Genomic DNA, 26,326 nt, shown 5'->3' on the forward strand with positions numbered 1-26,326 from the left:
ATTTGATCACTGAAGTTCGTAGCCTAAGTGTGCTGGTATTTATTTTATCTTGCATTTGGCATCTTGGTAACAGTTCAAGAGATTTTCAAGCACATTTAGATTTTGGTGTGTCTCAAGATTTGACCATTCCCCTAAGGTCCAACTACAGTATTCCTAAAGACTGAAGGGGAGATAGCTTATTTTTAAATCCAAATCATATATAATGTATCTTAAACCTTAAAATGATCAAGAGGTAGGAAAATGCAATTATCTGCCTGCCTTCCAGGCCAAACTCTTAGTATTATTGATTTTCGCCTCTTTTTTTTTTTTTTTTACGTTAAAAGAACTACTTTTATTTTCCTTTCTTGTAAGTTCTTATACTACAGGCCAATCTGTCTTTATAATCTAGGCACTGAACTGTGAAAATACGGATCCATCTCTGAGGCAGCAACTGTAGATTTGGTCTCTCCAATTAATTTAGAAGCTTCCCATGTCAACAAAAATATGGATCTTAGAACATATGACCTTGGTTAGACAGAATAAATTCCAATTTCCACATTCACCAAGCAAGCACAATTTAACAAGTGCATACAACTGGAGAGGGATACTACGAGACAGTTCAGCAAATGCTATTCTGTTAAGACTGCTTCAGCCTGATGCCACAGCATACAACTACTGCAGATGCATTGTATTCAATAAGTGTTATCAATACTAGCTTTAAGTTAAAGTGGTATGTAGGCCTGAAAACGAACAATCTTTTTATGAAAAAAAAGTTGCGTAATTAAGATTTTCAAAACTTCATGTAAATTAATAAAGGATTGTTTACGATATCACACAGAAAGCACTTTTGTCAGCAACATGAGGGTCATCTATAAGTTACTGGCTACAATTTGATCTGCAAACCTGTGTATTGGATATATATCTATACCAGGTGCTGTTTTCTTTTTCCTGAAGTAATTTTTGAACTTTTCCACTGTACAGAGGGCAGATAAGAAAGACTGAGAACTTCTTTATTGTGATCAGTACATGTATCTCCAAAAAAGCATACTCTCACACCTATTAAAAAAAATGTAGCGAGAAGACTGTTTGAAAAAAATGTGATAGTGGCATCTCAAAATAGAGAGATAAAAGCATCACTGCTGTCTCTAGGAGATAAGCCAATGTCTTTTTATGGGTAAATATTTAGAAAAGTGATCAGGTGTCAAAAAACGTATGCTAAAAAATCAGTTCCTAGTGATGCATGTAGTAATCAAGATCACATGTTACCACAAAGCCATTAGGAGTCTGCGGATGCACAGCTGAGTGCCTAAGTACAGTATAAAATTGAGCCTCCACTAAGTATTCCTTCAGTACCTAAACACCAAGTTTCATACCAGGGATAGGAAGTGAAATTCTGGAACATTTGTTTATTTGTGAACAGGATGTATAAAAATACTAATAAATCATAGAAAATAAATGAAGAAGGCCAAAAATGTCACCAAAAAAATCTTTTCCTTCTGACTTCTGACTATCATGCTCAAGATAGTAGTAGTAGTAATCCTGACCAGAACTACTTCTAAATAATAAAGATTTCCTAGCTATGTATTTGTGGTTCTCTTCCTAATAAAAAAAATATAAATGTCAACAGCATTGTACACTTCTATATGATACAGCACATAGATCCATATAACCTAGGATTTACAATTCTTGTTTTTAAGAATTTTACATCTATTTTCAGAAAGACAAATCTTATGACTCTCTTTTTTTTCCTCAAGTTAATACTTTAAGATATTTTTAATCAATAATCTTATGAAAAACCCAAATCACTTGAGAAGTTCTGTAAGAGTAGAGTTGTGTTTAATAAATTTATACCTCTATAATCTTGTTCCAGATAGGACGATGAGTGGTAGCATCCCAGAGGGTAATGTGTTTGTCATGTCCACAAGTGAAGAACTGAGGTTTAGAGGAATGGACTGCAAGTCCCCAAAGCTCATCAGTGTGACCCTACACAAGCAGAAATATTTCTTGACAAGAAGAACAGTACCATCAAAACTAAACATGTTTAAACAGGATTTAAATGACCAAACTGTATATTAAAGCATTACAAAAGTACATTGGCTTAGAGAGATGCGTATTTATAACGTTATTTATTGCCAGAAGTACTGTAATAATAAATCAAATGGATGCATATTTATGAAACTTAACTTCAAGCAATATCTTTACTGCTATTACACAGTTCGAAATGTTCTTGTAAAGCAACAGCTTACCTGGGTAATTGGGAAAAAATCTCCTGATAGCGTGCCCTGTAGGACGAAGTTTCTAGTGGTTCCTATTAATACAACATCCCCTTTTCCCTCTGCTACTGTTCTTATTGGACCAAACTGCTCTGGAATCTATGGTCATAACAGATAAATAGAGAGATAAGTCAGACAATTAGTCACGCATTGCTATTTTTAAAGACATATGGCCTACAAAATGCATTTTAATAAATGTTGCACAGAGAAGAAATGAAACGGATGAATATATATGCCCGATTCTCAAAAGTTTGTAACAACTTGCATCAGCTCAGTAACTGTCTTTGTAACACTACAAGAAAAGACATCCTTATCTACAGAACACTCCATTTGCACAGGTAAAACAAGTATTTCAACAAACAGAAACGGTTCCTTCATGCTGTGTTAACTCGATCGTCATTTAATTGCAGCTGTGATATCAGAGTCAGAGTTTGTATCACTAGTACTTTCTTGCAATGTATGTTTCTTTAATTGCAGCCTGGGTTCTGAAAGAGTCACTGCAAATCTCCAAAACAAAGTTCAAGGGAAGATGTAAAATTTAAAATGACAAGGAATACCACCGTATGAACAAATAAGAGAAAAAGAAGGATGCCACACAATGAGCACGTAACTTGTGCTGTGTTAAAAACTGAATTACCAAAACAGACATGCCATTCCAATTGCATATATATTTGAAACATTTAATAATATACAGTAGAGTTGAAACCCCTCCTCAGAGTTTCATGGTGATTGTTCTCTTACATTCAATATATAAACAGTGATGTAGTTCCGTTCAAACAAATTCTGCTTTAATCTTTTAAGTTCCTACATAGCAACTGAATTCATTTTCAGACTTTCTTTTTTAAATAAAAAACAGCATTAACCATGAAATTCCTAAAAAAAAAATTTAAGAACCGAAACCCCCCAAAAATCCTCACATGGTTTTGGAAAAGAGGAAAGTACAAAAACATTTTAGTATTGTCATACTCTGAAGTGAAAAATGACCTCTCATTATTAATTGCAAAGAAAGGAAGAAATAATATGAAAAAGTTTTAATACCAGATTTGTTTTCCAATTACCGCAGATCTTAAAAAGGAAATATTATGTTAATGAATAGGCTATCACAGGAATGACCTGATAACTCAAATGATATACTGCATTTTACTATTGATTTGCTTTCCCACAGAATATACATCCATAAGAAAAAAATTTATTTAAAAAGCTCTGTTCAGAAGACAGCTAAGATTTCATTTTGAGTAGCAGAGTAATTTCAAGATAGGTGATATCACCTCAGTTTTGTGAAGTTTTTGGTAATTTCCATTCCAAGATATCAGCTTTCGGTCTTTTCCACCTCCTGATACTAGTGTGCCATCTCGCAGCATACACAGCGCAAATATTCCACCTTCATGTGCCCCTTGAACTGCGTGGCTTATTCTGTTGGTACCTGGATAGACGGAGAAAGGTATTATGACAGAAAGCTTACTAGCTCCTTTTTCCCCAGTCGTTTTTCCCTCCGTTTCTCTACTACCACCTGTCAAGGTTTATATCTAAACAATGATGGGAATGGAGCGTTGCACCAGAAAAAGAATGAATTAGTACATCTTAAGAACATATTCCCCCATCTAAAAAAAGAAAAATATACATATTCACTTAGTCTAGTTCAAACACAAAGTAAAATGGGTTCATTTAAAACCTTACACGGGGGTTTAAGCTAAACTGTTTGACATCACATTTGACCTGCAGTAGCTAGGTTTGACTGCGCACCTTATCAACAAAACCCCCATAACCCAGTCACTTGTTATCCTCCAAGGACACTCCACAGCCTCCAGACACCTAACTTGCACCAAAATCTGAGTAAGCTAGCGGTCTTTGCTTGTCTGGCAGAAAGTGCTGAATTACTCCCCAAAAGAGTCTGTACCTCTTCATTGATGAACTTGGCTTCTTCAAGTACCTTTTTAGTCTCAAAACACCTTCAAACCAACTACATTAGATTAAATATCTCTAATTTGATGAACCATTACTATTATGAAATATAAAGAAACAATTACTAGTGATTCTATTATTGAAATGTGCACCTTCCATCAAAGCTTGGCTAACTTTAGCACAAGCGAGGGGCTAATGCAAGTTAGGAAGAAACAACTGCTTTTTCCTTTATAAATCCCATTTGCTCCTACCCATATCTATGGATATAATGTGTCAGTTACAAGTGATGTCTATTAAGAGAGACTTTGCTAAGGGTACTCCAAACTGGTGGAAGCAGCCCTTGCTTGAACACAGAGCTCTGAGTCAAAAGTAGTAAAGACACAGAAAGTACACTGTACTAAGAGAGAAAAATAAGAACAATATTTTAGTCTGTCCCAGAAGAACCAGCAGAGGTGAGGAGATCTTGCAGCCCACAAAGAATTCACTTTCATTCCTGGGAGAAAGGGCAGAAGAGGCTGCTTGCAGTCAAGGCAGAAATTGGTCTACCTGCACACAGGCAAAGCAGCCCCTGAGCACTGCGCTGACCCTGCCGTGCCAGCAGCTGCCACTATCGCCCTTCTCTGTTGGCAGTCCAAAATAACCGAGAACAGGGAGGAGATGGGACTACGCAATTTCAAACTCCGTTTGGAAGGAAAAAGAAAAGGGAAATAAAAGAGGAGCTGGATTACAAACACCATATCTACCTCTTTACTCAACAGTAGTGTACTGGTCAAAAGCACAAGGAGATAATTGGCTGGTGGTCCTTGGATGTAAAAAAGTCTACAAAAACAACTCGGTAAAGCTCAACTGTGTAACTGATTGACCATGTTCCTTCCCGGGTCTTATATCCTTCAAGTATCTTGGGAGAAGGCACTGAGTAAATAAGAAACAGCTGTCATCCATATCCCTTCTTCCTTTACTAATAAGGCCTCCTTTAGGGGTTTCTCCTTATTTCTATGCATGGCATCTCATGCACTAAGTAAACGTTTAGGATGTTGCTGCTGTTCGCCCTCTGGCAGGCATTGCCTTCTGCTGCCTTAAAACAAAAGTCTCTTCTTTCTAGAAGATGCTTTTTAAGAAGTTTGTCCTATCCACCTCTTCTTTTGAAATAAAGCTGAGGAATTCAATTAGATCTGCATATATTTTAGCTTGACTTTCTAGGAAAACAAATAAAGCTATTTGTTGTCTTTTTAAAAGTGTATGTCAATAGGCATAATTTTTGCAAACACTACAGAGTGACAGTATAGGAGACTGGAGATCATCCATTATATTAACAGTGTTTCTTACTATCACAATGATTAAGGATAAGAACTTTTCCTGCCATTCCTTACATCAGTAAAAGCCATACGTGGTGGCATAGCTCTATGATTCAACATTTGACCATAGGGAACACATTCTATAGAATTTTGTGCTCTAGCAGTCAAGTATATGTTCTTTAGGTGCTCGTAGAGGAGAATCCAGACATTCTGCTGGATTGGTCTTGACAAAGAACTCAAGATAAACAAAATTTATTCTTCTCATGTACACTCATGTAAAAATTTAGAGTATTTTATATTAAAATTTCACTATTAACTTCAAGCTTGTCTTACCTTTGCCCCAAACCAAAATGTTTCCGCTTGAGTCTCCTGTAATAGTATCACCATTTTCAGAAAAGGTCACACACAGGACAAACTTTGGCTTCTCTTGTTTCTGCATGGTTACAAAAAATATATACTCACAGCAACACATAACCCATTCATTTTAATTGTACACATCTGAGTAATTTAGTTCAGTCTTATACAGCTCTTATTACATACATATCTACACAGGAGTTAAACACATTCCTACAGTCTAAACAGTTAATCTGTGCAAGGGCAAAAGACACATCAGCTGAGGTTGGTGGCCCAATCCTGCACCCTTTAATTACAAGTTGTAGATAGAGTGAGTGAGAAGGCCTGCCAGCTTTTAACACAAGACCAGGAATGCTCTGAGATAAACCAAATTCCCCAACTCACACATAATCCCAAAGGCTTTAAGTATTTAGAAATGGCTGAAGATGCAAACAAGCTTTATTACTGCAATTTTTAACTCCAAAGTCCTAGGGGAAAAGTATTACTGGAGAGTTTCGCTGTAGTGTTAAGAATTAAGAAATCATCTCTTGAAAGAATCCTAAGGTTCAGTAACGGAAACATTGCTTTGAGACCCTGCATTTAAAATACTGACAGCAACAAAACAGTGATAAGGGGACAAAAAAATTCACTAGCTAGTAGGTTCCAACGACATTATTTACAATGTTGGTTGACTACCAGTGTGTACGGCCTCTTTCTCCCTCAAACTAAGAATGTTCTCAGCTGGTGCCACCACACTTTTCCATCTGCAACAACCATAGAGAATAACAGAGGCAGAAATCTGCCCAAGTAGCTTAGAAGTTAAAAATGAATGAAAAAAAAAAAACAAACCAAAAACAACCAAAATTTAAATGCATTATCTCAGCATCTTCTCCTTATTTCACACAAAGTATATAAACTGACATTGCAAAACAGTTGTTTTGACTATACTTGTGAGCCACGACTCCACAAGCAGTTAACTAGGCCCTGGTGGAGTTATCTGCAGTCACTGCCAACATCCCTCATTTGTGCGTACAACTGCTGTAGAGCTTAGTCTATATTTAAGAACAAAACCAAATCATGACCTTGAAATGAAAATTATATTTACCAAACAGTGGCCAGTTCAAGCTGTATTTGAATTACATATGTGTATGTATCCGAGCAGAACACAGGAAAAGGGAAGAATATTCATATTCACGTAATTTATGGTGTTTTGTAAGTCTTTCCTCTGACAAAATAGAAAAACCCCATCATATAACACACACACTATTTCTTTAGCCTGAGGTAAGCATAGACAGCTTTAAGGTAACTTTATTTTGATGGGAGGGACAGTATAAACAATATAGGAAAAGGAATGCAAGGAACAGAATGGTAATTGCATCTCAAAACTTCATCATGGTGACAACCCATGGAAAAGCTCTCAGTGCTATACCATGAATGCTACCTGAATTTCTGTAAAATTTCAAGTTTAATAATGATCAATTGTTTTGATTTACTCAACCCTTATTAACCCTTACTTCTGTATGACAATACCATTATTATAAACACAAAATTAAGGAAAAATTTTATTTTACCTCAAATAATCCTTGCTTTTTAATAAGAGAATTCCCTTCTAGTGTCCAAAAATAAAGGTGTGATTTTCCACAAGTAACTATTATATTTGTATCAGTAGGGTGAAAATCTGCAGCAAATACAGCCTCATTAGAGCACTTGGAAGGAAAAAGAAAAACATTGTATCAAAATTTAAAATTCAAAGAAAACAAAACAATATGAAATGGTTCTCTAGTTAGATTAACTGATCAACTTCTGATTTAAGAAAAATTCTGAGCTATTAATTTATTAGTATAGACTAGAATACTTTGGTAGAACACTTTGAAGCCAAAAGATTTTATGTAAGTTAGTATCAAAAGTTATCCTTCAAAACTATGTCAGATAATGAGAAATTCTACACAAAAGATTAGTTTAAGACATTTCTTTTCTGCATATGCTCCTATCATTGCTGCCTAGACTTTTCTAATCAATTCTAGAATGACTACAACAGCAAAATTGAAAAAAAAAAAAACCCACAACTATTGGGATAATCTCAACAGTAAGAGAAAATATTCCCTTTCTTCGTGTTCTTTGCCTTTTATAAAGGGAAAGTATTAAAAAAGCACAAGAAGTTCAACATAGAAAGAAAGACACTTTATGACAAGAAATCCAAATCTACATACAAGCAAGTAGTACAAAATATCTTATTGCAACACCTTGACATCTGCCAGCTTTTCTTCTTTCTGCCAGTCCCACACAGAAAGCACATGGTCGTTTGAGTCATCCACGGAGCACAGGCTACTTCCACCATTCTGAGGCAAAACACGGAAAATATTAATGCATCCCCCAACCAACATTAGAAACATATAAATACACATTCAAAATAATTAAATACTTCTGTGTAGATGAAAGTGAAATATTTACACTTTAACTGTTATTTTTTGTTATCCCATAGATCTCCATGAAATATAGCAATTCATAGGATCATTGAAAAATAGGGCCAAAAAGGCATCCAGAAGAGGAACTCTTGCAAACTGTAGACAAACAGACTTTGTCAGGAATGAGGTAGGCATCTCTGTTTAAACATTCAGTGATGGAAATTCCCAAGGCAAACCACACATCATTATCCATACTATTAAGAAACCTTTTCCTGATAATTATACTAAGTTTCTTTCATTGCAATTTAAACCAGTTACTTCTTGTCAGATCTGCTACGGACACAGGGAATAATTTTATTCTTCATATAGGAACAACAGATGAAAATCAGGGAACATCGTAAGAAATTAGAAAACAACTTATTCCTGACAGGTATCCTTTCTATAGTTATGTCTTGTATCAGTCTTTCTAATCTTAATGACCCTAATTCTTTTAGTCTTTCTTCATGCATCATATTTCCCAGACCTTCTCCAGTTGGTATCCATTTTTCTGATGTGTGAACCCAAAGACTGGATGAGGAACTCCAGCTGAGACTCTGCGTGAGCGGAGGGGAGCAGACCGACATCTGTCTCACTACTGATGGTCACTGCTGTACAATCATCAGATCTTTTTCCAAACAGTAGCTATCTGGAAGGTAGGTTTTGGACCATTTATTCCAATCTTTGGTGTTCATTCCTAGCTGCGTGTCTACAGTGGAATAAACCATCACGTAATGTCTAATTGCTTTCCAACCCACTCAAATATGATTTTTGTATCCTGTTGCTCCTGGCATCAACTATGTTAGCTTTGACTGCAGATGAGCTTGCTGGAACAGACTGAGCCTGTGGTTACACAAGCAATCCTTTGGCAGCCACGCTGACACAAACAGTCCTTCCTCTACCACCCATAGCACAGACGCCTGGTTGCTGCCTTTTGAGCTGAGCCACTGCAAAAGTTTGGGCTATCACAGTGAACCTGTTTGGGGAACAGATCAAATCTGAGGGGGGAAAGAAGACCCAAGCAAGCTCTGCTTCATTTTCTTTATATATGAGGTTGCTCAGTTGTTTTCCTGATGAATCAGGCCCCTAATACACATCTCAGACACAGCTACAGAAATAACTGTGCCAAGGCAACTTAAGAGGCGGGACAGAGACAGGACTGCGTAGCCTGAAGAGAAGGATGTCTAAAATGAGATAAGCTGTACTGCTACGGGATGGGAAGTGATGCTCAAAACAGGCCAAGCTATGACTGTGAAATCACAGCATAAAGCAAACATATTAAACACTTGCTTTCTCCTGGCACGTGCCAATAGCAATCCTTGGTTATTAAGTACCTATTTCTTCCTCCAAGGGGATATTTACAGGGTATTTGCTTGCTATTCCATTTTATTTATCCTTCAAAGCTGACTGAACTGTTAGCTTTCGCCTTTGTATTCTTAACCAGCTCTCCCAATTCCCTCCTCTCTTTTCTACTTTCTATAAAATACTGTCATCAACAGATTTCAAGTGTTTGTGGAAAATTTCACTGAAGTACATTTCACCTATGGAATACACCACGTAGTCCTCTCCTTTTTAAAAATGCTTACAGATTCTGTTCTACACGGAGGGTTTCTAGACTTGTGCGTGTCAGGTTACAGACTCATGTTTTTATATGGGACTTGAATGCTGCCTGTGTCATCTTTTTTTACCTCCCTGAGAGACTAGAGTTCAAAGGATGGTGCCAAGAGGCTAACAACAGGATTTTAATTCTTTACAATCCTTTATGCATATGTCTTTGCTACTTTCAAGCAAAAGATTTTGCTTCTCCTATGGGAGGTTCCATTTTTTAAATCCAAAATCAGTGGTACAGGCCATTGTAAAGGTCTTTCATCAGTCACTCTTAGGCACAGTGTAGGGAGTTAAAAGATGCAGAGAGAATAACTTTCTTATGTAGGGAGAAACGCAATGGGATGATTAAAGAGAAGAAGTAAGGATACTGAAATTTCAAGAACACAAGTATTTCTGCAACTACTTGTCCTTGAAGAAATTAATTGCATTTTATGGTATGCATAAGGTAGATCTCTGAGATTGCTGAGATATTGCTAATATACACTGTTGGAAACAAGTGGGTTGCAAGCTTTCCTCCTCTAAAGGGGAAGCTGAGAGAAAAGGTAGCTTGGAAGTTTGTTTTGGTCAAGGAAGCTGAGTTTGAAAGACTTCAAAGACTTGTTCAGCAAACATTCTTAATACGATTATTTATTTACTTTACTTACAGATTTAGAAAAAGCAATGCAAGTGACAGCTCGGTCAAAAAACCCCATTCCGATGACATGCAGTGTATTCAGAGTTACAGAATCCCAGACACGCACGTGTGGCGGCAATTGCTATAAAATAGACACAGAAACAATGGTGGCAAAAATCCATCAGGATTTAAAAAAATGAGAATGCATCCCAAAAACACTTCAACACAATTTAAGGTATGAAAATTATCAGAACTTCTCTAGAGTCACCCACGTAAGCACAGATATGCTACAAATGATTGCTGATTACTGCACCTAGAGCCAGTGTCTGGGACAGACCATCCAGGGCGGGCAGCATGTCACTGATCTTTTTAGTTCACTGAAGATAACGAGCACTGAGAGATCCTTCAGTAAGTGAAAACTGGTGATGACCTTGCAACATGGGACCTACTGGTAGATCCAAGGTCATCAGTTTAAACTGTAGCAACTGAGATAATCCTGGTCAACATCAAACAGCAGGTGCAAAAAAAAGATTAAGAATTTCTAAAATGTAATTAATTTCAGTGTCATAAAAATGGCCGTAGAAAAGAATCGTACAACTGTAATCAGAACCAACTTTCTCTTTGTACCTAAAATTCAAGGCACACATAATGGCCCAAGATGAATCCCCTATGAAAACCAGGTGGCTCCCCCTCCCTCCCCTCTCTCTCCGACTTCTGCAGCACACAGAGAGCCCCACGCAGGCTGAACCTCGTGGAGACAGAAACGCTTCTCAAATCCACTAGAGGGCAACCCCAGGAAGTACTTGCTGATAAGTTTTATTTTAAAATAAGTAGTTAGGAGTTTAACACAGTATCTTCAACCTTTGCAGGAAAACAACAAAGGCCATGTTTTACTTCCTTTTTTCCCCTGCCCTTTCACATGAAGTGAATATGTTCTATTACAATATCAGAAAAAAAACCAAACCCAAAACAACAGCCATCAGTCTTTCTTGCTAATAAGTAGTGAAATTGCCCTTAAAAATAAATAAATCAAGGCCACCGCAGTATCTCAGTTATGTAAATGGCTTTTATATAAGCTTACCTATATACCACATTCCCCTCAAGCACAGACATCAAACCTTTTGATTTTATTTCACAAATACAATGGTAAGGTGTATTTATGAAGTTAAAAAAATAAATACCAGAGGTTTTTTCAACACACAACAAAAATTAATAGTTTATGTTACTCAACTAAGTTATCTTTACATAAACCTTATATTGCATAACTGGGATTTTGTTTTCCTCATTTACTTAAAGTAGTTAGCATATTGATAATCCATTTGTAGCCTAAAATTCTTCTTTGACATCTATCAAAAATTTTGCAATAGTCTGGCTGTGACATCAGCTGCATACTCTGCTGAGTAACTTTTTCCTCAGGCTTCTCCTGCCTCTGCTTGTACCCATTCTTTCTCATTTGTCTTAGCTCTTTGCAGCAATGTTCATCTTACTCTGTTCAAATAAATTCCTAGCCTGCAGCTAAGCTTTACAATAATACAGGTAATAATAGAGAGAAAAATATTCTTGCCTAGATGATGGCAATGGTTGGACTCGATGATCTCAGAGATCTTTTCCAAACTTAATGATTCTATGATTCTAAGAGTAAGAATTTATTTTTTTCAGCAAACAACCCAAAGCCATTCTTATTTGTACTTTGGTTTTGGTAGCTGTGGTCAGAAATGAAATTGTATGGTGTACAATTTAATCTCTGCTGCTTCTCCTCATTTTCCCCACATCCATCTGCCCTCTCAGGTCTCCTTTGTAGCCTCATCCTTCCATGTCTCTTTTGGAGACCAGCTCCAAATTTACCTTCAGTCTATGTAAGTAATGGAACCAGAAACCACTGACCTATCTGGATAATGGAACTGGGTAACTTTGATAGTGTGCAATAGGCACTTTCAAATTAAGTTTTGCTTGCTCATGAAAAGAATATAGCATGTATCCTCTTAATAACATAGTCTTATGAAATATAAGCAACTATATGTCAGCAAAGGGGTCACTCACTTTTCCATCCTTGGATGTCCCTGCAACTTGACCTGTTGCTATAGTGATCCTATCAGGATGGACAGCCAGGCTAAAAAAGAAAAGAAAGAGAGGTCAAACGTAAAGCCATTTATTATCTATTTCATCAAACTTTTACATGAGCTTGTAATAAATAGCCCTATTTTAGTCATATAAGGCACATAGCATAGATGTAAACATTTTAAAAATATAAAAACAAAACTGACAAAACAATTTTTATGCTCTTTCATTTAAAAAAACTCCTCTTTCCTTATGAACAAGGCAGTAATTTGCTTAAATCGTAATAATTCAAAGCACATATCAAACAAGCCCCAGTCTCACTCATTCATCTCACCTAGATTTAAATGATTGCAGTGCATAAGGAGTTTACAATTAGAGCTAGTTATCTAGCTTCAGTTATCTCTAATCAGAGGTTGCAGAGATCTGGTTAGTACAGCCAGTGCTGTCTAGTGACAATCCTCCAGAGCAAAGAGGTGTATCCACTCAGACACTGCTCTTCAGACTGCACTGACCAGATATTCAGTGACTTTTATAGGGAGATACCAACTTCTCTCTAATACCTCTCAAAAGGTAAAAAAAGTCCTTTAGTAAGTAAGAACAGGATACAGAAATTAGGAATTTTGATTCTAAAATTAAAACTGAGATTTTAAAAACTGTGATCAATGTTAACTAGCGTCTCTGAGAAAAAACAACCTAAAATTTATATTAAAGCCTGAAGTACAGTCTTTTTTTGCCATAAATCCTCTCAATTCTTTTTTCACTGAATCTGCTTTGCATACAGTTCCAGAGGCCAAGTGCTCTGCAAAATAAACTGTGGCAATAATTCATTCAGCTTTATAATGCAGAAAGGTATCCTCTTTCCAATAAACCTGAAAGCTTTGAAATATCTAGAGAGTCAGAAAATTTGAAAGAAAGAAATGAGATGGAACAGGTCCAAGTTAAAAATCTCCTTGTAAAACAACTAGCTTATACAAATAATTCAATTTTATGAAACATGCTGACCATGCAACCAGCTTTGGCTATCAGGTCTATTTTTGGCTTTCAGGGACAACAGGTGTTTCATAATGCTTAATCTAAAGAAGGGATGTCAACCTCATTTCACACATTAGGGCCCATCAGATAATCCGGGTGCTCTTTTTCAGCTACACTCAGCAAGCAGACAGATACCGTCAAGATAAACCATATGTTTATTTAGATTTCAATTTAACGATACTGTTATTTCCTGATACCTAGTATCCTCTAAGCTTGAACACAGCTAAATCGCTTTGAAGCCCACGCTGGCATGCCTGCACGGCAGCAGCCAAACCAGGCTGCTCAGGACTAGTTTACAGAATATCTACCATGATGTAGACATCACTGAAGACTACCAGGAAGGCCGCAGACAAGATTAAAACTATTTTGTTGGTTAGATTGAGCCTAAAGGACCTGTATCTGAGACCCAGACCCAGGTGAAGATGAATAATTCAATCCTACTTAAAAAGGGGAAGAAGAGTCTAAAGAAGAAGTTAGTGCTAAATCATCCTAAAAATGAAGTAATGAAAATGAGTAGATCTATAGATTAAGGCAGATTTCTACTTTTCTGTATTCTCAATGTAAAAAGTATATTAGTTATGGAAAATAAATTTTCTCAAGTAAATACAAGGCGGAATTGTTAGCAACTTAGACGGAGAAACAAGCAGTAACTTGGAGAACATCAACACAGCAATTGCATATAGACACACCCAAACCAGGTAGCACAGCACATAACAGCAGCAGACTTCAAAGCAGGCTTCCCAAGCAAACTCAGGCTCTGCTGGGGACATATTTGGATATTCTCGGGTCTGTGCCATCAGGCCCTGACAGCAGCTGCTTCGTGTGCTGACTAGACAGAGCTGTAACAGACATCTGACCTTCTTACCACAACTACAGTCAAACCTTTATTTGTGCAAAGGCACTGTCAGGCATAAGGACCCAACCTGTGCAAGACTTAGAGGTTAAACCACTTGAATTTTCAAAACTATATTAAAAGAACAAAACATTACCTCCCAAGTACTGTTTTATGAAAAAAAAAAAAAAAAAAAGGGTTATTAGGTGACTTACCACTTCACATCATCATTATGACCAGTGTAATGTCTCTGAAGTTGCTCTTCAACATTGAATAACACAACTACAGATGCGATGAAATATACGGTTTCGCCCGTTGGAAGAAGATACAGATTACTGCGACAGTCCCGACCCCTATATCCATAGCTAGCATGTTGGTCAAGCTGCAATAACATTATCTACCAATGAAGAACGTTAAAAATAAAGAAAAACAAAATGGATTTTCTGTCCCTGTATTTCCTGAAGTTGGCATCTCTTGGCTTGAGCACGACTTTATCACTTGACAGCCTTCAGAACTCCCTCCCTTACTACAGTAGAGAGAGCTAAAGCATTTCACAGACTTTGAGGTACTGAAAACCTACACATTCTACAGAAAATACATGGTAAAGAATACAGGAATTTGTAGACATACTATCCCTTTAGTATCCTCTGGAATTTGCTAAATGCCAGACTAAGGCAGTATTAATTTTGTCCCAAGTGTATTTACTATTTACACTGGTTGACTAATTAAAATAAAAAATTAGACTTGATGGAAACGCTAATAAGTCATTCAGGACGTCTCCCTGCATTACATTAGGACTGATTGCATTATCCTGTGTGCAGGCTGATTGATTTCATTATTCTGGGCATTACCAGCCAGATGGATATGAAACCGTAAAAGGGTTACATCATCCGTTCCAATTTATTTTTGTAGTATTTAAAAGGCAGCGGCCCAGATTCTGATGCTAGTCATATCAACACTAATCTAAAATTAATCCAACGAAATAACTGGAATTAACCCAGAAATAATCTCATTTAGACCAAATGTTAATTCAGCCAAATTATGTAGTTTTATTCTTCTGAAGAGTCATTAGGGACTACAACTATTTTGGCTTTCCTTTTTTATGGGAACAGAAAGAAACAGCATTACCAGAATCTTGGCAAAACAGAAGTGCATTCTAATTCAGGCAATATGGAGAAACTGGCTGTAATAAATACATGAAGAGGTACTGTAAACCCCAATTATATGATATTTAAAAGATACTTGTGCACTATTTTCTAGGGTCAAACTAAAATACTCATGTTACCATTATCCAAGAAGTACGTACGATAGTTATCTTACTTCTAAAACAGGAATTTAAATAACAGCTTGCTCATTTTTTCTAATAAATGCAATAGAAGTAGTGCTGCATACCCAACCATCAAAACGTGCATTCAAAAATACAGCTTTTGGACTCTCAAACTGAAATATTGCAGCCACGGTTCCTTCCAGTTTGAGATATTCAAATTTGAAGACACGTAAACAACCGATATCTTCAAATTACAAAGCATTACTATCAATTTTGAATGTGTCTGTAAAGGTTAGAGTTACTACTCTAGATTGCAGGACAATGCTTTATTTTTCTCTATAAGGCCAGATACCATTACCAACATTAGAGAGACATTCTTACAGAACAAACGTCTGTACATAAAAATAGCTATTAAATGGGAAGGATTACATTCTTTAGGGAAAATCTCCTTTCTTTATGATTCTTCCTGTGAGGAACAATGCTGCATTCAACCCTTCACATGATCGCTGTTGTCAAACACTCAGTTTCTTTCTATCAGCCTTTTTTCTCAGATGTAAACTCCTGGGGTTGATCTCTCCTTCTCCTCACTGTTTCCCATACTCGGATTCGGTGGCTTCAACTTGGACTTGGTGAGTTGGCACTTCAGGGAATGGTATCTCGACCTTTTCTTTTCATTTGGCCTGCAGCTTTTGTTTCAAACCTCCTGCTTGCCAAGTGAGCTGGTCTCAAACGGATCCGTGCAGACCACCACTCCCGCCCTGATGTCCCCAGTGCTGATTTCTCGCTCGGATTTTACCACCTTTGCTCCAGCCCTCCCTCACACTTCATCACTCAGCATTTCTGTTTCTTCATGTCTGAATATATCCGATGTGGTCTGAACCTTTTTCGGCTTACCCAGATACCTGCTAACATGATTGTAAAACTCCTTTAGTGTCCAGGTATGCCCTGAAATCTACACACATTAGATTTTCTTCCTTCTGTGTCTCATCATAGTCTGCTCTGCCCTTTCCACTTGTCCATCTCAACTCCAATATCTTGTCTCTCTATCCCCATTCTTACATTGTAAAGCGTTTCTGGCTGTAATCCCACAGCCAGGCTGATTTGTCCACTACAAAGATATTTTCTCCTACTCCAGTTCTGTTACCCTCCAAGCAAACAGCTCAGCTTCTCCAGCTTAACTGGAATGAATGCCTGCAATATCAGTTGTTTTCCTGCTGTCTTTTGTCTTTCTCCGTAAATTATTTTATGCTCCTGCCCCCAGCTTTTCTTCTCATCATTATAGTTCGTAATTTGGGCATTATCTTCTCTCTCTCTCTCTCTGTTTTTTTTTAAAGAAGTATTTTATATACCTAGTCATTGGTGTAACTTTTAAGTATGGATATCATGATTGGGCTTAACCGCAAAGAAATAAAAAATCTGAAAAAGTTAGCACAGTTTTTCTTGAAAAATATGCATCCTCCTCAGTGACTACTTAGGGTTAGTTAGACCATTTTATTAATTTATGCCTTTTGTATTCATAGACAACCTTTATATATAGGATGCTGCTGGGTATACAGACACACACCTGGAAGGACATATGAATATTCAAACTAAAAATAATACTCCATCTGGCAAATATTCAGCCATTTAAGTAAGCTTAAGTGAGAAACTAATGAGACTGAAATCATGACCTACTCTAATTATAATTTCGTATAATAGTCTGAAATATTAACTTCAGCTTCCATCTACATACTGCTAATGACAATCTGGTTTGTTTTGTTGTTGGGTTTTTTTGTTGTTTCAGCAAGCATTCTAACACTTTCTCCCGTATCATCCTTAAGCAAGGGGCACCTTACAAGTGTAAAAAGATATCTTTCAATTCTGTTGTGATATATGGCGAGAGCTTGTACAATTACATGGTAAAATGCTGCAAGCAGTATTTATCACTCTAATCTCAGCCATTTTATTAATTTTATGGATTTTTTTGTTTTTTAATTCATCTGCAGTTATTTCTGTATGCATTATCTATGCAGTTCCAGCAGAGTGGGGTAGAACCTACAGGCTCAGCTGCAATAGGAATAATAAGAATGGTTACTAAATCTGTCCTTAATCTCTGCTGAATACAATGGGACTTCTGGAAACTGTGTGCATTCTGAAACCACATGCAGTTCTATATATACAACTTCGAAAAAGACTATTTGCAGCCTGTCTTTTTTTTTTTTATGAAAACAAAGCAACTTCCTAGTTACACTGTTTGGGACCAAAAAAGAGTCTTTTCCTTAAAACAGAAAACCTTACGAAGACTTCATTTCTCTAAAGATAGTGGATATTACAAATACACTCAGATCTTGTTGTGTTTATATTTTATCTTGAATCATCTACTACATATACTAAGATGTTACAAAAATGAAATGTCATTTCTTTTTTCAATGAAGGACATATTTTCTCACTATATTTAAAAGTGAAACGCAAAAATTTCAGTATGTAATGAAACACTGATTTCTTTCAAGTTAGAATTCTGTAACTATGTCCACTCATAGAAGCCAGTGGAAAATTCTGGTTGTTCGGTATCTACGGTGCTTAAATACAGTTTAAAAATCTAAATTCAAACATTATTTTATGTATGATATCTTATGAATTTTTATCGCTAAGCACCTATCAGTTGCAAAGTGCTATTCAATTCAGGTCTTATTCAAGTACTGAAGTTGATTATAGCATCCTCTAAAGGATAACGGTGCACATTTAATAGAACACGGTTTAAAACAATAAATTACTGCTGAGAATCAGCAAAAAAACCTGAGCTTGCTTTATGCATACTATAATTAATAATCACCCCTCACTACGTTCTTACAATATGCCTAGTTTAATCTTCAGCGAATTAGCATGCTTCAGACTTAACCTTCAGGCAACATTTAAGCAAAATCTTTCTTAAGCTGCCGCCCTATACTTCACAAGGTGCAGAACAGCAGCTTCAAGAAATTAACACCTATTTGAATGGAATGTCGCTTCATTAATGAAACAAACCCTACTAATATAGATTTTAATTTTACTATACTTCAGCTTGAAAAATTATTTAAAACAAATCATTAAGAAATAATTGATTTCCAGTATTCCTCTGGCACAGAAAGGATACACCCATTCCAATTTAAGCCTCTTGGCTGGTAGATCTACTTTTGCTTCCAAATTGTAAGATTCCACTTGGTCTTTGGGCATGTACATGGTAACAGGACGTCCACGAAGAAACATTTTTACGTATCCTTCCTCTACAAAAGGTCAGAAATGTTTAGTATTACACAAAGAAAAAAACCATCAGTGGAGAACTCTAGTGCTCCTCCATCCCTTCCCACTTAACAGTTTGGTGCATTACAACTACAGCACGACATGCAATCTCAAACTCGGAAATTAAGCAGGGTTTTTTTTTTTTCCTGAAGCAGATTTTTTTTAAAACATAACAAAGTCCCTTTTTCCTCTAAATATTTTGAGCAGCAGAATTAGAACTAAACAATGTCATGAAGAACTACAAAACTGAAAGGACTGAAATCAAAACTTTTTTTTGTGAAAAATAATGCTACAATATTACTTTTTTTAAAATACTAAAAATGAAGGGGAAACATCAAAGATTACAACTAACGCAGAAATGCCACTTAAAATTAATTTTATTTTTTAATCAATATTTACAGTGGAGCATCAGCATCTAAAGTATTTTCCAACACTCAGTCGCATTCTTTGCATCTCAGTGTAAAGATATGCTTTACACTCGATACAGTGTTAGAGATACATTCGAAATAAGGAACACAAACAATTAGTAAAAGGAATCGTGCTGATGTACATGCAGAAAAGATATGTGCTTTAAGAATTACTAAACATTGAAAAAGGAATGACAACATTGACAACACATTAAAAGAAAGGAAAATGACATACAGGAGAGAAGCTACAAAAACTGAATTGGCTGACAGAAGTAAACATTTCTAGAAGAAAATACTAGAAGTAATGTGTTGAACTGGCAAGAAGTATTTTTGGGGGGAGAGAAGCAGGGATTAATAACAGATCTGGAAGTACTGACTTGGGGACTTCATGGGGCTTATAAAACTAGGAGATCTGGCAAATGCCATGAAGGTCTGACTAGGACTTTTGGGAACTGGCAAGGCCAAAGTGGGTGTCCTGTGAACTTCTGGTGAAGTTTGTCCAGATTCAGAACGTGCTGGCTCTTGCTGCTCCATCGGCAGATCAAGGGGTTCAGCCTTGTTCTCATGCGAATCAAGCAGTTTTGGAGTCAGTGACATCTGTAGAGTTACTAGACAGAATAATCGTGGGCACAGAGGAAATGGAAGGGCAGAAGTAACAAAATCATGTAAATGAAAAAAAAATTATACAATTTAGGACTTCTAAAATTATGCTATGAATTGTTAAGTATCATTACAACTATACCATTATTTATTTAATTTGAAAACTAAGGCTTTATTTTAATTGGAAATATGCATACGCTACAAATCCTGACTAAATGAATAAAAATTATCGGTTGAACAAATAAACATCATAGCTATGCTGTATTACCTAAATATATGTGTATTTTGCCTTTAGACTAATTCATTTGGGAAAGAGATCTACCTGATCTATCACAGTAAATTTACAGCTAGGGCTCTAAAATCCCTTCATTTACAGAATTCATACATATAACAAAACCAACAGAAAACAGAATGCTAAAAAGAAGCAATAATAATGGGGAAATAATGGTGACAGATGGTTGGAGCTTAAGATGCCTGTTAAAATGCTAGAATACTGGAATTGTTTTTAAAAATCTACTGCAATAGCTCTGTATTGGAAAATAAACTATAGAGGGTAGAGCATTAAATAGCAGAGCATTACAGCACTATTTGTATGCACATGCAGCATACATTTAATGAGCTTGAAGCACATGCCAATACTACTGATACTGGTGCACTGGAAGTCAATAGATTTTCAGCAGTGACAACCCCTGACTGAGCATATCAAAGGCTGGGAATGAATGAAAGTTTCATTCACTGAACTGCTCTTCTCACCTGAAACTTACTGGCCTCATAAAACTTGCATTTAGCCATCTACAGTGGAAGTATTTGACCTAGTCACTCAAAACTCCTTTTTAGAGTAAATGGGGAGAAACAGGTACTTTTGGGCAAATCAATCACATGTTAAGGCAGATGTCCAAAAGCAAGTATAGTAAATTATACTAAATATAATATAAGAAGTATATAAATTATTCCTTCAGAATGCCCCCCTCTCTCTCTCAACTATAAAGCGGAACTGAAGGATGACTAGGTCAGGCACAGAAATCCATACTGTGTATCTATTTCTAACTTTTGGTAATATTAATTCCATCTGTACTGATTTTTGTTAGTAATCCAAACGTGTTATCTACATAACCAATTTACATCCCTTTCCTCGTATTTTTTATAGCTAAGTTTTTAAGACAGCAGAGTTCTAAACGTGAAGATACAGATGTAAAGACAGACAATCATCAAACTACAAAGACAGACCAATGGTGAAACTTTTAGACAAATGTATCTTTTACATCTGCAATTTTGTACATTTGAAATTGCTGTTGAAAGTAACTGTAAAAATTAAGTTACTGAACTGAAATAAGAAGGCATGTGGATGCCAGTAGGATCTGCAAAGGAGACCACTACCGATTGCAGGCATAAAATTGTACAAAGAATACACAGAGGTAGAGACTCTAAACGACTTTGCCTTGAGAACAAACATTCTTTGCTTTGTGAAATTTTAGATTCGTTGCAAAGCTGAAAGACGCCGATTAGTGGAAAAACTGTTAGGATTTAGCTACCTCTAAAAAGCAAGACAAATCTGTGATTATATCACAGACATAAACATGCATCGAAAATGTGCATATTTACACTACAGTTTAGCTAAAGCTTTAGAAAACAATATGGTATGTTTACCAAATGTAACTCTGCTTTATGACACTGAGCAAAAAGCACTGAGAAATTAGTTGGAGGCCTAGGTCTATTTATCCAACATTCAGAAAAATCTACCGTCTACTCAGTAAGAAAAAGCAAGGGAAAAACCAAGGCTTCTATAATCGTGTTAGGCTAACAGCAAAACAGCCAACAAAGGGGCAAATTCTATATGAATTTCAGCAAAAGTGCAGAACACCATTTCAAACACAGTGAACATCCAAGTGTTGCCATATAGCTCTCTCAACATATTTTTTTCTAATTCAAATTCTTCTAAAAAATTCCACAGGAATCTGAATTATAACCCATTATTATTATTAAAGTGCACCTGAGGGTTATAATTCAGTAGACTGTATAATAGATAGTGTAATATTTTCATTTCATTCAAAAGAACTAGGAAAGTTTTACCATTGCAAAATGCACGCAAGTTAGAAAATAGCTGTTTATACACTGGGCTTTTATCCCACCAGTACCATTTTGCTTCGAGAGCTATGAGGTTTTGGAAGTGAAGCCTACCTTTGCAGTGCGTCACACGGCGCTTCCCTTGCGATTACAGAGACAGAGACAGAAGGGCTAGATAAAGATGTGTTTGAATACAATAAACTCACTAAATACCTGCTCTACCCGCTGTCCAGTTGTATTCTGCTGGAGGCTAACCTGGTGCTTGACAAAACACTGAGCCACACTCCATGCCATACGTTGGGTAATTACAGTGGAAACCCTCTTCCTCCAGCTAGGGGCTCTGTTTAGTTCTTCTATCATTAACATCCTAGCTTAAGCTCCATTATGCAACTCTATGCTTAAAGTAAGTAAAATACCAAGTATAACTGACTTAAAAAAAAAAAAATCATTAATTTCAGTAGGAATTTTGTCCAGGTGAGAAGGGCAAAAGTAGTGTCACATCTGTTTAGTTACTGATCTTTATCTACGGGGAAGTGTCAGAAGAATAATTATTCCAAATACCTTTGCTTACGTGGTGCAAGGGAAGGAGAAATGTTACACGAGAAAAGTACATTCTGTGCAAATCAGAAGTTTTCTTTTTCTAAAACAACAGTTTTCATGAAAAGGGCATGAACTGCGATTGCATAGCCACAAAATACTTAAGCGCTTACTTAGTTTTATATATTATTGAGTGCAAAATCAGTTACACTAAACCCTAAGTATGGCTTAAGAGCTTTATTGGATGCTGATCAATCAGCTCAGTAAACAAAAGATTTTCTACTTTTTCAGTTTAATGTCTGATTACTATCACAGAACTCTACACAAAAAGAATATGATACATCTGATAAATCAACAAGTTTTTTCCCTTCCTTATTTCATTAAAAGAATGCTTTTATTTTAGTTGTCCTTGGTTTATCAGAACAAAAATAACTGTTATGTATACTATTCCACTATGTATTTTTATCGAGATTGTTCAAAAGTTTGTAACTCTTTAATGACAAGGACAGATTCTGCTTTCACTTATACCTACTATTTCACTTTCAAAAATCTTTTTGCAGAGATAATACATAAGTAGGAAAAAAGTAAAGTGATTTTCAAATTAAAGATAGACTTCTAAAACTGTAGTAACAAAACACCTTTTTTATTTGTAATTTGACAAATTTTATTACAAGGCATTGGGACAGATGTGGCATTCTGTAACAGTAGTTGAGGGCTCCCTTTTATGACTAAATTAACATGACAGCATCATAGCTGAAACTTGGCATATGCTTTAATTAACAAAGCCTTAATACTGCTTTGAAAGAGAAGACATATCTGGGGTAAGAAGACACCACCTTTTTTCTTCTTCGCCTTCTTACAAAGAATCCTAACTGTAAAATAAACCTATTGGACCAATAAAAACCTAGAGCAAACTGATAACTTTTTAAAAAATGTCATCAGTAGCCTGTAAGTATCATGTTTAGATTCCCAATACCAGTTCCTAGGCATCCACGGGGTGGGGGGAGAAAAAAGAAGGAAAAAAAAAAAAAATCTATTATGTTATCACAGTTGTTACCTACTTAAAAAATTTGAAAGTTCCTACCTGCACTGAACATTGGTTCCTTGGGTTTGCTGTGAAAATAAAGAAGAAATTTCTATTTTAAAAAGCACACACATACGGTCTGCACATATAAAGGTATCAATATAATATAAAATTTAAAATATAATATAAAAGAGATAAAATATTTTTGTACATATAAATAAAAATACTTTTTCAATTATTTACAAGCTATATCCCCAGGCAGACACAGCACATATTGTGGCCCCTCGATGGCAGGTGTTAAAACTTTTACGTTCAATTCTCCTTACATCCTCAAAACTACAGATTTTCCTCTCCCAGCTACCAGATCCTCTTCCCTTGCAGAGTTAGTCCAGTTACAGGAGGACACCGAAACCGGTCATGTGTAGCTGCATCAGCTTTGGGTTCCAGTCAGTGAGATCTGTTACTCCAACACAGTTTACAACCATCACAAAAAGCTAGGAATATATCCTTAACTACAAAATCTCCCTGCATGTGTGGAGCAGGGAGGGCTACTGTATCAGTGCATGTGTGGGTGCTCACTTCCTTCATGGCTTTGTTCTCTCTGGATTTAAGGAGCAAATCAAAGTTTGAATCCTGCTTTTCCAAAGAATTTACACAAAACATGGAACTGCCCAAGTGCTTCTTGGTGAATGACAGTACTTGATAAAACCCAGAAAGCACATATCCATCGTGATTAAAATGTCTTCTCTTTCTCACTGCACTGCTGCCTGGAAGACAACCTGAAATTGGTTTGTCTTTTTGTCTTGAGAAAATATTTGGCAAAACTTGAGGGGAAAATACATGAAGCATGTGGAGAAGGAAGAGGCAGAAAAGCTGAGGAGCTCTCTGGATAGTACTACCCTGGCCAGAAAGAAGCAATCTTTTTCAAGAAATGCCAGTCATTTGTTTTCTTTGTCCTTGCCCCTGTATAATTAGCCTTGACGGTGTTGTTTCTGATGAAGCATGAAAGGGACACAACGCTATATTATGCCGTTATTTTTCCTCCCAGTTCCATTTTCTTTCTATCCAGTAAAACCTTTAAAATATCAGATTACTGTTGTATGTTTCTTAGGGTGATCCCAAAAGGATCCTATCATTTTGATGGAGAAATGCTGAAGTATGAAGTATCCCTAGAGCTGTAATGCCATCTCCACATCCATTCCTAGACTGCAGTGGGCAGACAGAGAAACAAAAAAAAACAAAAAAAAACAAAAAAAGAAATGAAACTGGATGGGATTTTTGCACACAATTTTTTCTAAGCATAAAAGATTCTCTCTCTCTACAATAGAAGTTGTAGCAAATAATTTTACAGTACTTCACCTTTTGCCTTGATTTGACAGTTATACTACTAATAATACATTAATTAAGAATAATTAATGATAAAAACAAAACAAAAAAAAGAATTCTACTGATCCTACCCATTGATTTAGCAACTTTTCATAATATCAGCCATGGTATTAATCATGCATCAAAACTCATGCTTCAAGCTGGCGTACACAGCCAATCTCATCTATATAAATAGCATGATGTGTTGCCATTGTTAACACTCAGATTAGCATTTTCTTTTATGAATGAAGATATTTTTAGAAAATAAAAACTTTATGGGATGGAGCACTAGTCAGAAATGCTGCCATATTAGAGACAAAAGAGTCCCTAGATCTGAGCAGACGATGGTGACTTATTCAAGCTAATCAAGCTAATGTGAAAGGCTGATGCATGACAGTAATAAAGCAAATCATGTGTACTTTCTAATTATACAAACCCTAACCACACACACAGCTCATAGCTCTGACGACCCGTTTACTTTTTCGTGAACTTGAGTCACTTCCTACTTACCCAACCCTTAGGAAGGCTTACCCCTGGCTCGTAGCCATACGGAGTTCGGACACCCCATCGCAGCATGGGAGATTATGGCCATTTCCTTACTCCTTATGCTTAAAGCTTCTTAAAATAGCTTTCTATAGCATTATGTTTTTGCCTAACAGCCTACAACTCTATATACTTCGAAAAACAATAATTTCACGATTGCCTTTTTAGATTCCTGGCATGCATTCTGCTTTAAGCTTCATCTACAGACCAGACATAGAATCATAGACTCGTAGAATATCTCAAGTTGGAAGGGACTCATAAGGATCAATGATACAAATAATAAGGCTGTGAATAGATGGTTAAGTACCACTGTCTTCCTCACTCTCTCACCCACACATTTAGCTTTAGGAGGACAGCCTTAGCCCCCAGTGTACAGAATCATGCTCATTTTTCTTCTAGTCCCATGGCTCTTGCTTTAATTTTGCACAGTGGCCCAGCTGCAACAGGAAGCATGAGGCAAATCCTTACTCAGCCTCTTCCACAGGAGAAGGACACCCTTCAAGGAGGTGGAAGCTGTGGTGCTGAACACCCTGAGGATGCATGTGTCAAAAATCAGGGAAAACTCTCTACCCATACAATGATTGTTCTTACAGTGACACCAACATCACTAGCTCCAGCTAAGGCAGTCTAACACGCATTCTCGATTAGTTCCTTGGGATACTTGCACCTTATTTAAGCATTGCATCACTTGTGTGCTGGACCTCCTCCCCGAGTCCAAATTAAGTGATTTCTGATCAATGCTGCTGCTCAACCCTTTGTGGCCTAACAACTGCGGAATGGCATAACCATTGGGTTTCTGTTAGAACAGTATGAAAAAATTAAAAATGCATCGCAAATACCATTATCAACTTTAGAGCAGAAACAAAACAATTTTGCAGATAACCATTAATTATGT

At 36.5% G+C, this 26,326-nt stretch overlaps 1 protein-coding gene across 2 annotated transcripts in view; it reads right to left on the bottom strand.

Annotated features, from left to right (window-relative positions):
* The window catches only part of EML1 (EMAP like 1), a 131,723-nt gene that overhangs the window by 12,966 nt on the left and 92,431 nt on the right, over nucleotides 1–26,326 (bottom strand). For both annotated transcript variants that reach the window (XM_082318007.1, XM_082318008.1), the window contains exons 5-15: nucleotides 23,584–23,612; nucleotides 18,746–18,875; nucleotides 14,582–14,731; nucleotides 12,485–12,554; nucleotides 10,476–10,586; nucleotides 8,026–8,121; nucleotides 7,354–7,488; nucleotides 5,783–5,882; nucleotides 3,521–3,675; nucleotides 2,226–2,351; nucleotides 1,831–1,962 (exon numbers count right to left, since the gene is read on the bottom strand). In XM_082318007.1, the coding sequence (XP_082174133.1) occupies nucleotides 1,831–1,962; nucleotides 2,226–2,351; nucleotides 3,521–3,675; nucleotides 5,783–5,882; nucleotides 7,354–7,488; nucleotides 8,026–8,121; nucleotides 10,476–10,586; nucleotides 12,485–12,554; nucleotides 14,582–14,731; nucleotides 18,746–18,875; nucleotides 23,584–23,612 (1,234 nt within the window). The remainder of the gene's footprint in view (nucleotides 1–1,830; nucleotides 1,963–2,225; nucleotides 2,352–3,520; nucleotides 3,676–5,782; nucleotides 5,883–7,353; nucleotides 7,489–8,025; nucleotides 8,122–10,475; nucleotides 10,587–12,484; nucleotides 12,555–14,581; nucleotides 14,732–18,745; nucleotides 18,876–23,583; nucleotides 23,613–26,326) is intronic.

The sequence above is a fragment of the Platalea leucorodia genome (genome assembly GCF_965183815.1).
Source record: "Platalea leucorodia genome assembly, chromosome: 7".
Classification (NCBI taxonomy): Eukaryota; Metazoa; Chordata; class Aves; order Pelecaniformes; family Threskiornithidae; genus Platalea; species Platalea leucorodia.